The sequence below is a fragment of the Hypanus sabinus genome, chromosome 14 (genome assembly GCF_030144855.1).
Source record: "Hypanus sabinus isolate sHypSab1 chromosome 14, sHypSab1.hap1, whole genome shotgun sequence".
NCBI classification, from domain to species: domain Eukaryota; kingdom Metazoa; phylum Chordata; class Chondrichthyes; order Myliobatiformes; family Dasyatidae; genus Hypanus; species Hypanus sabinus.
Window position 1 is genome coordinate 91,229,019 of NC_082719.1, and position 13,449 is coordinate 91,242,467.

The following is a 13,449-nucleotide window of genomic DNA, read 5'->3' on the forward strand; positions in this document are numbered from 1 at the left end:
CTGACAACCCCACACTTGCAGACAAGTATCTTTGCCTAAAGGTATATTAAACATCTCACTTTAGAAGCAGAAGTGCTCAACTGTTCTGAATAAGTTAACTCCTCTACATTTACCTGTACCCTTTATTTTATCTGTGACTGTACAGTATATTAATTAAAATTTCACTTGCTACTCATTTATTATTTGTTTCATTATTATCTAACATACTGATTTACATGATATTTTAAAGGTATGATGAGGCAGTTAGCTATTGCTTAATGGAATCCTCCTGTAATTCCGCATTTTCCTTAATCTGGCACTCCTCAGGTCCCAATCGTGCCGGATTATAGAAGGTCAACCTGTATTAATATCCTCCTGTACTAATACTGAAAGCATGCTACACCATTGCTTTCGGACAAAATCTTTATTTTTGCATAAAATTATTTAGATTATTTTTTCTGAGCCAATCCTGTCAAATGTGGGCCTGGTCCTCAACTTACTTTAGAAGGTGGTATCTTCCGCTTTTGTGTTTTAAGTTGCTTTTGCTGTGTCTGTTGTACATTGGCTATCTGATTATCTGTGGAGCTTGGTAACAACTGCATCACTTTAGTAGCAGTGCCATCAACCAATGGTTCTCTTAACTTGATTTGGGAAGAGAAGGAATCCAATACTGGCTGAACCGAGGATTGCAGCTGTTGTTGGGTTATCTGACGCAAAACAGGTGAAGGATCAGGTTGAATCTTGAAATCTGAAAAGTGTCCAAAATATCAAAGTAAATTTCAAGAATTTATAAAGATGCTAGCTTTGCTTTATTTGCCATCTTCTTCAAATGCAAAATTGCATAATTCTTAGATCATCCTTTCTTGAAAATGATAAAAATTTCTGCTGTATTAAGGTTATATTAGTATGTACAGTCACAAGGAAATTAAATTTACTTACAAATTTAAAAGAAATTTAAAACACAGGGACTCATTAAGATATTAAAAATACACAACTATCATTTGATAATAATATAATAATTAGGAATACTGACCGAAATTATTTAGGACTGCTGACTGCGATGCTGATTTTGCTTCCCAAGAATGCTTATTGTTATTTTGTTCTGTGCTCGGTGGAGGCACCTCCACCAAACCAGCGGGCTTCAACTGATCGACTAATTGCAATCCTGAAGAGTTACCAATCTTTGTAGAAGTAAGCTCGCCAAACTTGGGTGTCTATTTAAAAAAATGTGAAACCTTTCAAGCAGCATAAAATACAAAGAGTATCAGTAGTCTGCGCATGCAATTTTCAATTTTTGCTGGATATTTAAGGCAACAAGAACTTTCTTTACAAGCTATTCCAAAGTTTTTTTGTAACAATTAATTTTATTTTTAGTTCATTCAACTTTGTTCTTATTTAATAATAAAACTTTTTCAGTTATTTAAATACAGTAATCATATGCAGATGTTTTACACTGGAGAGAAAATTGAACACTTAAACAGGTTAAGCATTCAAGTTCATAATGGATATTTCCACAAAGTATCCATGAAACAAAAACCTCCACAATGTCAGGATAAATGCAAATCAATAATATTGGCTCAGACTAATTTAGTTATTGCTCAACAACAAAACACATAAGCCTGGATATATATCTAATTAGAAAGTTTATCCCATAAAAATTTCATTGCACAAAAAAATAAGCCCACATCAGTGCTAAAATTCAAAGGAATTATGTTTCCACTCCCAGAAAGGTACTTCAAATGCACTTGGATTTGACCTCACAGAGAAATTATTTCTCACCCCTTCAGAGTTGCCCAGAAACTAGCTACCCATAATAAATAGCACTCAACTCTGTTTAAATGGTACATTGTGCTGGAGTACTAAAATCCTCAAATGACAGAAAATCCAATCAATACTCTTAGCAGTAGAAAGAATTTCTAACTGATATATTAAAAAACTGGCTGGGGCCCAAAACTGCGTATTCAGTTGAAAAAAATTAACAAGAAATTTGATAAGCCAAAAAACGGCATACAAATAATATTCAGATTTAACCTAACCACCAGAAAATAGTTTGATTTGCAAATGAGTTCTAAAAATGTATCAACCACAATTCACAAATCTAATGATCTAGTCAAAATTTAAGCACGTTTTCATTTTTCTTTTTTCCCCCTAACTTGAATTTTGTGGTTAAAATTGTAACAAAAAAATTTCCCACGGACTCACTGAAAGAATTAAGACAACTGATTTCCAAGATGCGTACTAAGTACAACTGTTTACCTTACTTAAGACTGTTACAAGCGTGAGAACATAGAGATTGCAGTTCCTTTTCCTTTCACATTGAGGTTGAAGCTACAATTCATAATGGCACAAATTTGAAGCGCCTACTTCCTACATTTAAGTTAGTACTCTCAGTAAATGAAATCTATTATTAGGATCTGCTCAGGAAAGAAAGTTCATTGTTTGGAAAGGTAAATTAGTTTGCTCTGGGTTGCTTATTTTCACTGTCATAGGAAGGCCTTAAATCATTTTTCATTTGGGGAGGTAGAAAGAAAAAGGGGTAAAAGCAAAATAAGGAACCATCAGGCAAGCTGGTGGATAGAATTTTTCAGGAAACAGAACTACAATGGAGTCTGTTATGGAATTACTGTTCAACTAAAAAGACTTACAGTTCAACTAAGCTTCATTTACTGAGCCTCCAGTGGTTAATCATTTTTTCTTCTTCATACCTGCCAAATGACCAGATTTTTTAAAAAAAATGTACATAGAATAGCACTCTTACATTAAAATTACAAAAGCAGTGAGTTATGAGTATCAACACACTGAGCCATGAGATTGAAAGCGCAAAGAGAAAAAGAGAACATACATGCACAATTTCATTGGGAAATGTCCTACTCTACCTCAACTGCAAATTATTTTAATCTTTAGTAATCTGCTGCATTGAAATAAAGTTTCTTTTCTGAAAAAAATTGGAAAAGGAGTTTCAAAAGTCTTCAGGTCACAAGTATTCAATAGAAATTATTAGACACACTACACCCCTGAATAATCGTAACAGGTAGCTCTATCCAGAAGCCTATAATATAGCATTCATATATTTGGCAGACGATATGGCACATCATACCAGGCCTAACCACCCAAAGTTAGCCAATATCAAAATTTAATTGCACATGCAAAGAAAACATCCCCTCCTTAAAAAAACAAGGACCAAGTACTATTGAGAGCTCTTGATAGATTAGGCATCATAATTTAGGAAGTAATGACTAGCTTTATCATTAAGTACTTTAATAGCTTATTATACCAACAATTAGTACTTTCTCTGTATTAATATGAACTGCACCAATGTACTCTGTTGCTATTTCAGATAGTTAAAAACATCCAAATGATCTAACCTTCTAAAGGGACAATCAATTCTTTCCGGAAAAAAGTTAACTTAAAGATGCATTTAGGTGACAAAGTTACAGGATGAACAGTTAAATTAAAAATTGTTTCTGTAATTATAAAGATACTGCAATGACTACCCTGGGAAGACCAATTAGTTCTGCATCAATATAATGGCTACCACAAATATATACCACTGAATAACATTAATGTTTTAGGGAAATTGCAGTGATAAGAGTATCAAAAGCACATGAATCTGCCACTCTCATGCACTGCAAATATTGCTTGTGTGAAAACTTGTGACAGGCCAGCTTTAATAGCAAGCCTATATTTCACTATGAACTTATTTTAACTACAACATTAATCATTGCAGATATGCTCAAAGCAAGCAAAATATTCATATTTATTGCATTACAAAGCTAGGCTTCCTAGTCTGAAAGCCTTGTAAATATGGAGACCTATTCTTATGGATAATTGTGTATTTACAAAAGAATAATAAGTCTATACCTTGATGGCAAGAACTTATTATAGATACAAGTTATTATTCAAAACTCAAATATAACTGCTGGTTAGACTTGTTTCAGTCAAGCTACAAATATTCTGTATTTAGATTAGACTGAAGATTTTCTAAACAGTACATAGTGTGGCAGAAATAAACTTTAATTAATATTAAACCGCTCCCTACTGTATTGTGCCAAGAGCTTAAAAATTATCACCATAGTTTAGTACTTCTTGATTTTTATAGAATAAGAAAAAACGTAGATACAAAAATAACATGTGAGATACTTCTCCACTTCGGAATGGACCCTTGCAATAATGTATCAGCATTCTCCGCTAAATGAAGGACCACTCCTTTACAAGAGAATTTACTAACAAAAGAATATGAAGTGATTAGTGTAGACACCTAAAGACTAACTCTTGCCCATCGAGTAAGAAGTTACCACTATAACAATAATCATTTACTAACCTATGCACTAAAAAACAAATTGGAAATGGATACATGGCAAAATTGTAAACCTTTCAGCAAAAGAAAATTAAGACTAACTCTATTCTATTGCTTATATTACTCTATGGATATGTATAATATAATAATAATAGCAACAACATAACAAGCAGCATGGGCTTCTGTAAAGAGTTTATAATTCCTCTCTGCGACTGCACGGGTTCCTCCTGGTCCTCTAGTTTCCTCCCACATTCCAAAGACATATGGATTAGGGTGAGGAAGTTACGGGAATGCTATGTTGGCACTGAAAGCATGATGACACTTACGGACTGTCCTCAGCAAATACTTAGCCTCTGCTGGTTATTGATGCAAATGACATTTCACTGCAAGTTTCAATTTGCATGTGAGAAAAATAAAGCTAATCTTTTAAATTTCTGTATATGCTATCACACAGCCTAGGTAACCATTAGCTATTCAGTAGTTTGCCCCTCTCAATGACAGAAACAACTTCTACCCTCTCTTTTATATATCCAGCCTGCATTGCAATTTTCTGGTTCATAATGACTAAATTTTTTAAAAAAATTCAAACTGAGTTTCTGCCATCTTAGAATTTGTTTTTCTGAAAAGAAAACTAAATAATCAATATAAAATTCAATATTAACAATCGAGTTTAAATTTAGTTTAATATTGCAGTAAATTTCAAAGCAGAGTAGTTTGGAAGAGAGAATAAAATTTTACCATTATCACCATTGCTTCAATTTGATTGGCAAGTAGAATATTTTTCTTCCAATCAATGTAATTTCAATATTTCACCTTTCTCATTAAATTTATGTTGCGCACAAAACTAGTCACCAAGCTACTCTGTGCATAGCTATTTGAAATATGCAAATACATTTATTAAAAGAGTTCATTAAACTCAGAGCAAGGATAATACTGGAAGTCTGAGCTTATGCTAAACAGCCAACCTGAGTACGTAACTTCTAAAAGCAAGTGTTGGTTCTGCAGTTTAGCTTCAGATCGTCTTCTTTCAAAATTCATGAACAAGATTGAACTCAATTTCTTTCTGAGGCACATTTAATCAAGGAATTGACTGACTAGCAGCAGCAACTAGAATAAAAGCAATAAAATCATGCTTGCAGCACCTGGAATGGTACTCACATGAATAATAAATTTATCTTATTTTTGCTCAGAAGCTTAGTCCATATGTATGTTCAATGAGTCAAAACAACCACCCCTTCCCAAATGCTTTGGGGGATCCTTAAATGAAAGGACAAAATGATGAAGCTCAAGTTTATTTTACTGAGAATGGAGCACTTGATACTAAGGAAGTGCCCCTCAAGGACAAACTCTCCTTTGGTCCAGGGCCCAATTCTATTCATTCTAATACAAGCTCTTATCCTGGACAAAGTCATTGCTGAAGTCCATCAGTGGAAAATTAGTAACACAGTGTCACTAACACTTGCATCCTTAGCTTCTTAGTCACACAAAATAAAAACAAAGAAACGTTTCTGCTACAGAAATACAAGCCTTACAACATAAAACTAATGGGATCAAAACTTCCTACAATTAGGAAGACAATGATAAACCAAAAAAAGCAAAGCAGCATTTTGCTCCAGATGTAAAAAAGGGGGGGGGGGGGGGGGAATTTGTAGATTCCAAACAAGGGAATATGCTTAACTTGATTTTCTGATTAGAAGAAAATAGAAGGTCAAACCCAAGTGCTGCAGAAGACCTGTTCTGAATGAGAAAACAACTCCAACAGAACATAGAAAAGTCTATCATGCCATTTTAGAAGTTGTTCTAATTTATACAGAAAATAAATATCAAAATATAGCAATTTTGCCTTTTCTTTTGGTTTACCAGATTCTGAGAGTAGGAATTCACAGCATTGGAGTTTCCTTCCACCGATGAAATTGGATCATCATGTTGGGAATTAGTGAACACCAGTGACTGAGAGAGGTTTGCCTGTTGGGGTGCTTCACTCGAGTTGTTTTCTGTTACAGTACCAGTTGAAGGCTTTTGAAGCAATGTTGCTAGATCAGTGCTTAAAAAAAGATAAATTTATTTTCAGACCTTTTAACAGGTTCTGCAAGGATTGCAAATGGATTCAGGAGGCACTAGTAACATTTTAGGTTCAAGATAATTTCTTTTTTGTTTAAAAGTCTGGTTTTATAATCCTGACACAGCTATCCAAAATGAAATCTGTGCTTTCCTTTAAAATTAGGGAAATAATTTTAATAAATGAAAAAGATTTGCAACCATCAAGTTCAGTGCAATATCTTATTAAATCACATGCTAATCAGCATGGTATTACATAAAAGTCCAAACAAGGAAAAGCAAGAGGATAGTAGGCATTCTTCAAGATTGTTTGATTCTGTTGTCAAAATATTAGCCATTGAGTAAAACAGAAGCAACGAAGGCACACAGACACACAAAATTAAGTCATCTTTAAAATAAAGTACGTTGAAAACCTTACAAACAGAATATTCGGTGGAGGGAAGTTAACATGTAGAACTACACGTTGTCTGCGATTACTTCTGTATTGGTACAGAAACAAGACAATTTAGCTACAGATAGGTGAGGGGAAGGAAAGACTAAAAAGTATTCTATCTCAAAAGCAAACAATAATTGGAATACAAATGTTTTTATTGATTTACTATTGTGTTCATCAGATTTTCTTAAAGATGCTTTTTAGTTTAATGTTTATCAACCCATTCAGGAGCACAATGCAGATCATTTTCTATAAATGCTCTTGATCATAGCTGCTGCACCCAAACAAGCATTAATTAATGCAGATTATTTAAACAAAATAAATAAAAATCTTAATTTCTGAAGTATCATTAAAAAAGAGTCATTTAGTAGATGCAGTGAGTTATGTGAAAAGGTTACTTCTTGGACATAATGCAATCAACTTAGCTATCAGCAAAATACTGCTGCAAGTGAAAAATGAAAATCTTGAACTTGAACCTTGGTTTTATTTCAAATTACTTCAAAAGCTAATTCAAGTAAAAGCAATAAATGTATGAAGTTAAAGGAAATTTGTTAGCTAAAAATCAGAATTCAATTGCCTTTACAGTGCCTGTTTCAAATCATATTCAGAAGGATATTGAAATTAACTATTAATATATAATCACAATAATCAATTCACAACTGATATCATACTGCCATTCCAAATTTCAATGGTCATTTTAAAATATATATGTCAGTATCTTACACAATCCAGAAATTTCAGAATAATATGCATATTTAGTGGTTAATCAATGCAAAAGAAAGACTACATTTCATACCTTGATCCAAGTATGGTTTGGTTGTCCACTCCTGCAACAGTGGAGGCTGTAAATACTTTTGTTTCTGTAAGCTGCTTTAAAAAAATGCACATGTAAGAGGATTATTCATGCCCACAAACGTAATTTTAAGACAGTACTAGTTTCTAAATGCACACCATTAAATTCCCCTAAAGGACAACTAAACTAACCACTTAACTGATCACTTGTTAGGAAAGCCTATGATTCAAATCTTTATTTGGAATAAGTTGATTTCACTACCATCTACTAAGGGGGAAAGCACAGCTATCTATCTGCAAATCCCTATTTTCAAGATCTTTCAAAAAGTATTCAAGGTATCAGTCAAAAATGGACATAAGCAGGTTTTATTCTGGTTGTCAAAAAACATTTAAAAAAATCAACAGCACATTACAGACCTTTCAGCCCACAAAGTTGTGCCGACCATGTAACCTAATCCAAAAACTGCCTAGAACTTCCTTACCGCATAGCTCTCTATTTTTCTAAGCTCCATGTACCTAAGAGTCTCTTGAAAGAACCTATTGCATCTGCCTCTATCACCGTCACCAGCAGTGCATCCATGCACCCACCACTGTGAAAAACTTACCTCTGACATCCCCCGTGCCTACTTCCAAGCTCCTTAAAACTATGGCCCTTTGTGTTTTAGCCATTTCAGCCCCTGGGAAAAAGCCTTTGACTTTGCACACAATCAATGCCTCTCATCATTTTATACACCTCTATCAGGTCACCTCTCATCCTCTGTCGCTCCAAAGAGAAAAGGCGAAGTTCACTCAATCTGTTCTCATAAGGCATGCTCTCCAATCCAGGCAACATCCTTGTAAATTCCTCTGCACTCTTTCTATTGTATCCACATCCTTACTGAAATGAGGTGACCAGAACTGAACACAGTACTCTAAGAGGGGTCTAACCAAGGTCTTAGCTTTAACATTACCTCACAGCTCTTGAACTCAATCCCATAGTTGAAGGCCAACACACCATACGCCTTCTTAACACTGTCAACCTGCAGAACAGCCAAGTATCCTATGGACATAGATCCCAAAACCTCGCTGATCTTCCACACTGTCAATAATCTTACCGATAATACTATATTCTGCCATCATATTTGACCTACCAAAATGAGCCACTTCACACATAAGTGGGTTGAACTCCATCTGCCACTTCTCAGCCATTCTGCATCTTATCGATGTCCTGCTGTAACCTCCAACAACGCTCAACTTTAGTGTCATCTGCAAATTTGCCCTTTTACTTCCTCATCCAGGTCATTTATAAAAATATAAAGAGGAGGGGTCCCAGAATAGATGCCTGCAGAACACCACTGGTCACCGCCCTCCACGCAGAATACGAACTATCCACAACCACCCTTTACCTTCTGTGGTCAAGCCAATTTTGGATCCACAAAGAAAGGTCTCCTTGGATCCCATACCTCATTACTTTCTGAATGAGCCTCACATAGGGAACTTTATCAAATTCCTTACTGAAATTCATACACTTCATCCATTGCTCTACCTTCAATGTCTTTTGTTACATCCTCAAAGAATTCAATCAGGTTCGTAAGGCATGACTTGCCCTTAACAAAGCCATGCTGACTATCCCTATTCAGATTATCTCTCCAAATGCTCATAAATTCTGCCTCTCAGGATCTTTTCCAACAACTTGCCCACCACTGAAGTAAGACTCACTGGTCTCAGGGAGTCATCACTACTCCCTTTCTTGAACAAGAGAACATCTGCAACCTGTCAATCCTCTGGTACTTCTCCTGTCTCTACTGATGATGCAAAGACCATCACCAGAGGCTCACCAATCTCCTCACTCACTTCCCACAGCAGCCTGGGGTATAACTCGTGTGGTTCTAGCAATTTATCTAATTTAATACCTTTTAAAAGCTCCAGCACATCCTCCTTCTTAATGTCTATACACTCAGGCATTTCAGTCCACTGTAAATCATCCCCAGAATTGCCACGGTCCTATTCACTGGTGAATACTGAAGCAAAGTATTCATTAGTACCTCCACTATCTCCTCCAGCTCCATGCACATTTCCACTCTCACTCCTGAATGGTCTTATTCTCAACCTCTTGTTCTTCACATACTTGAAGAATGCCTTGGGGTTTTCCTTAACCCTGCTCACCAAGGCCTTCTCATGGCCCCTTCTAGCTATCCAATTTTCATTCTTGAGCACCTTCCTGGAGCTTTTCTAGAGCTCCAATACTAACTAGTTTCTTGAACCTTTACTAAGATTTTGTTTCCTTAACCAGATTTTCTACATCCTTTGTACATCATGGCTCTTTTACCCTACCATCCTTTCCCTGCCTCAATAGAACATAACCTATGCAGCAGGCCCTGCAAATGTTCCCTGAAAATTTGTCACATTTCTACCGTGCATTTTCCTGAGAACATCTGCTCCCAATTTATGTTCCAAAGTTCTTGCCTAATAGCATCACATTTCCCCTACCCCAATTAAATGTTTTCCCAAATTTTCTGCTCCTATCCTTCTACAGTGCTATGGTAAAGGAGATAAGAGTTGTGACCACTATCTCCAAAATGCTCTCCCACCAAAAGATCTGACACCTACCCAGGTTCATTTCCCAGGAAACCTTCCTGAACACACTTAACAAACTCCACCCCATCTAAACCCCTTGCTCTAAAGAGATGCCAGTTAATATTAGGAAAATTAAAGATCAGCCATCACAACAACCCTATTATTATTGCACTGTTCCAGAATCTGCCTCCCTAACTGTTCCTTGATGTCTATTACTATGGGGGGAGGGGTCTATAAAAAAAAACACCCAGTAGAATTATTGCTTCCTGTTTCTTTCACCCACAATTACTCAGTAGACCATCCCTCCATGAATTCCTCCTTTTCTGTAGCCATGCTACTATTCCTGATTAACAATGCCATTCCCCACCTCTTTTGCCTCCCTCCCTGCCCTTTTTTAAACATCTAAAGCCTAGCACACTCAGCAGCCAACTGAGTCATCCAAGTCTCTGCAATTGCCACAATATATAGTTCCACAAATTGATCCATGCTGTAAGTTCATCCGCTTTGCTCGTGATACTTCTTACATTAAAATAGACACATCTCAAACCATCTGGCTGAGTGCTTCTTTGCTCTATCATCTGCCTATCCTTCCTCACAATCTCCCTACAAGCTGTCACTACTTGTGCGCCAACTGCTGCATCCTCTGCCTCTTCACTTCAGTTCCCACCTCCCTGCAAATCTAGTTTAAACCCTCTCTAATAGCTTTATAAAACCTCCCTCCCAGGATATTTGTACAGGTCGCCCTTTCCCCAGAAAAGGTTCCAATGATCCAAGAACTTGAATCCTGCCCTCTGCACCATCTCCTCAGCCACTCATTCATCTGCGCTATCTTCTTGTTCTGACCTTCACTAGCTTGAGGCACTGGGAGAAATCTGAAGATTAGCACGCTGGAGGTCTTGCTCTTCAGCCTGTTTCCTAACTCCCTAAACTCCCTAAAGGTGCAGGACCTCTTCACCTTTCCACCCGATGTCAACAGTACCAACCTTCGGCTGCTTACCCTTGCCTTCAAGAATATTCTGCAACTGCTCAGAGACATCCTGGACCCTAGCACCCAGGAGGCAACACACTGGTGCATCTATAGCTACTGCAGGATCTCCTATCTAACTATCGAGTCCCCTGTGACAATTGCTCTGCCTGACTTCACCCTACCCTTCTGAGGCTCAGAGCCGACCACAGTGCTATTGGTCTGGCTGCTGCTGCCTGGCCCAGATAGGTCAACCCCTCCATAGCAGTATCCAAAGGGGTATACCTGTTGCTGAGGGGAATGGCCACAGGGGTCTCTGCACCCACTTCCTTCTCCTTTTCCACAGATGCTTTTAACAAGTGGTGAACTTATTTCTTAGAACTAGTTTTCCATCTCTCTACTTTAAGTGGCTATTCTTTCTTTTTCAAGTTCTAAGTAGAATTAAGTCAAGAAAAGAATGCAAGGAGATTACAAAGAGATCAACAGTCTGTAACTGGATCTTGGGACTTCTTGACAGAAAGACCCCAGTGAGTTTGAGTTAGCAGTTACATCTCAATCTCTATCACACTGACAACTGCTGCCCATCCAGGACTGTGTTCAGCCCACTGCTGCTCATGCTGCTGACACACGACTGAATTGCCAGATCCAACTCAAATGGTATCATTAAGTACACTGATGATACTATACTGGCTGGCCTTATAAGCAATAATGATGAACCAACACAGAGAGGAGGTAGAAAGACTTGTCAAATGCTGTGAGAACAACACAAGCCTCAACGTGGACAAAAAGATGATTATAGGACTTCAGAAAGGCAAAGGTCAACCACCGTTGCACAATGGCTCTGCTGTGCAGAGCATAAAGTTCCTTGTGTGCACATAACAGCTAATCTAATCTGGGCCCACAACATATTGATTGAGTCACAGGGTAATTCAGTGCAGAAGCAGGCACTACAGCCCAACTCGTCCATGCAGATAAAGGTGACCACCTAAACTAATACCATTTGCTCATGCTCGGCACATATTCCTCTCAGCATCCCTATTGATGTGCCTATCTAATGGGGAATATACCCGAGGGAGTGCTTTAAAAATTCAATACAGTAAAAAAACAACAAAATTATTGGGAAGTCTAGAGTTACATTATTATTTTGTGTAAAAATATCAAACAAACTCAATGAGTTACAACTCTGCAGGAACTCAAAAGATCACATAATATGTAATTACTTTTACCATTCCCCTGGAAACGACAGCTCTGCCACAGAGCACTAATGCACTAGCAGAATACCATGTGTAATGTAGTCATTTAATATCCAGATTAGAGATAGTGTTCCTTTTGCTCTCCCTATTTGGATTATATTGGTGTCAATGTCAAATCACAAGATACTTGCAACAGCTGCTATTAATCAAAAGACATATTTTTCAACTTAACTAAATTTACTACAGCATACTAAACTGACTAAAAGATTGAACTGCATTCATGTGGAACTTAAGCGATTTCCTGGATACATGAGAAAAACTAAACCAAGTGATGTAACTGAATCTCAATGGTTCACTCAAAAACTATTAATCATTGCTAAGTATAACCGTTTTACTGACTCTGCAAAATACAATAAACAAACTGTATCATTCCAGCAATCTTGAAGTAGCAAAAAAGTAGATTAAAATTATTTTTATTTATAAATGTGACTCATACTTACATCTTCATTCCAGTCTTCACTGACCCAGTCCTCCATGGAATTTTGCCAGGTACCTGAAAAACGAATAGATACAACGCATACACAATTCAGCAATACAAACTGAAATTTTGCAACATTCAAGATAAAAAAATGTTTTAAACAAATATATTCCTACCCGTTCCATTGTTTTGACCTGATTCCCAAATTTCAGATGTCTCATCAGTTGTAGAATCTGGGTAGTCTGCAGGGTTGAAGGTTCTGTACATTTGAAAAAAGCACTAATTGAAATCAACTGTTTGATAATTTAAACATTCTCCAATCATTTTTAAAGAAGTCGTTCACTGTTAGTTACCATTTAATTTAATTGTTTAATAAATTAACATTTAGCTGATAGAGATAGATATTTTACTATTTAAATACATAAACAAACTAATACAAATTGATGGCCTCAAAAATTATACTGAAGTTGCAGAATTTAGTCCTTGGTCATTGTTGTAAAAGTCTCATCTTTTAATCAATATATCCATTTTAGCAGTTCAGTGCGCATAGCTGAATATCCATCGCTCAAATTAAGGTGCTTGTCCTGAATGTACACTGTGTAAAAGTTAATAAAATTTATTTTAAAAGTAGTTTTATACAGAACCGGAATGTTCTCTGTGGAATGGAATGCATTCAAGGAGAAAATACAACCATGTTTT

The 13,449-nt window shown here is 36.6% G+C and overlaps 1 protein-coding gene across 12 annotated transcripts in view; it reads right to left on the reverse strand.

Moving 5' to 3' along the window:
* Window positions 1-13,449, reverse strand: part of ubap2a (ubiquitin associated protein 2a) — a 113,340-nt gene that overhangs the window by 53,363 nt on the left and 46,528 nt on the right. For 10 of the 12 annotated variants that reach the window (XM_059989624.1, XM_059989623.1, XM_059989622.1 and 7 more), the window contains exons 8-13: window positions 12,927-13,009; window positions 12,773-12,825; window positions 7,564-7,637; window positions 6,137-6,320; window positions 1,013-1,193; window positions 480-727 (exon numbers count right to left, since the gene is read on the reverse strand). In XM_059989624.1, the coding sequence (XP_059845607.1) occupies window positions 480-727; window positions 1,013-1,193; window positions 6,137-6,320; window positions 7,564-7,637; window positions 12,773-12,825; window positions 12,927-13,009 (823 nt within the window). The remainder of the gene's footprint in view (window positions 1-479; window positions 728-1,012; window positions 1,194-6,136; window positions 6,321-7,563; window positions 7,638-12,772; window positions 12,826-12,926; window positions 13,010-13,449) is intronic. The other 2 variants (XM_059989617.1, XM_059989625.1) reach the window with 1 other exon arrangement.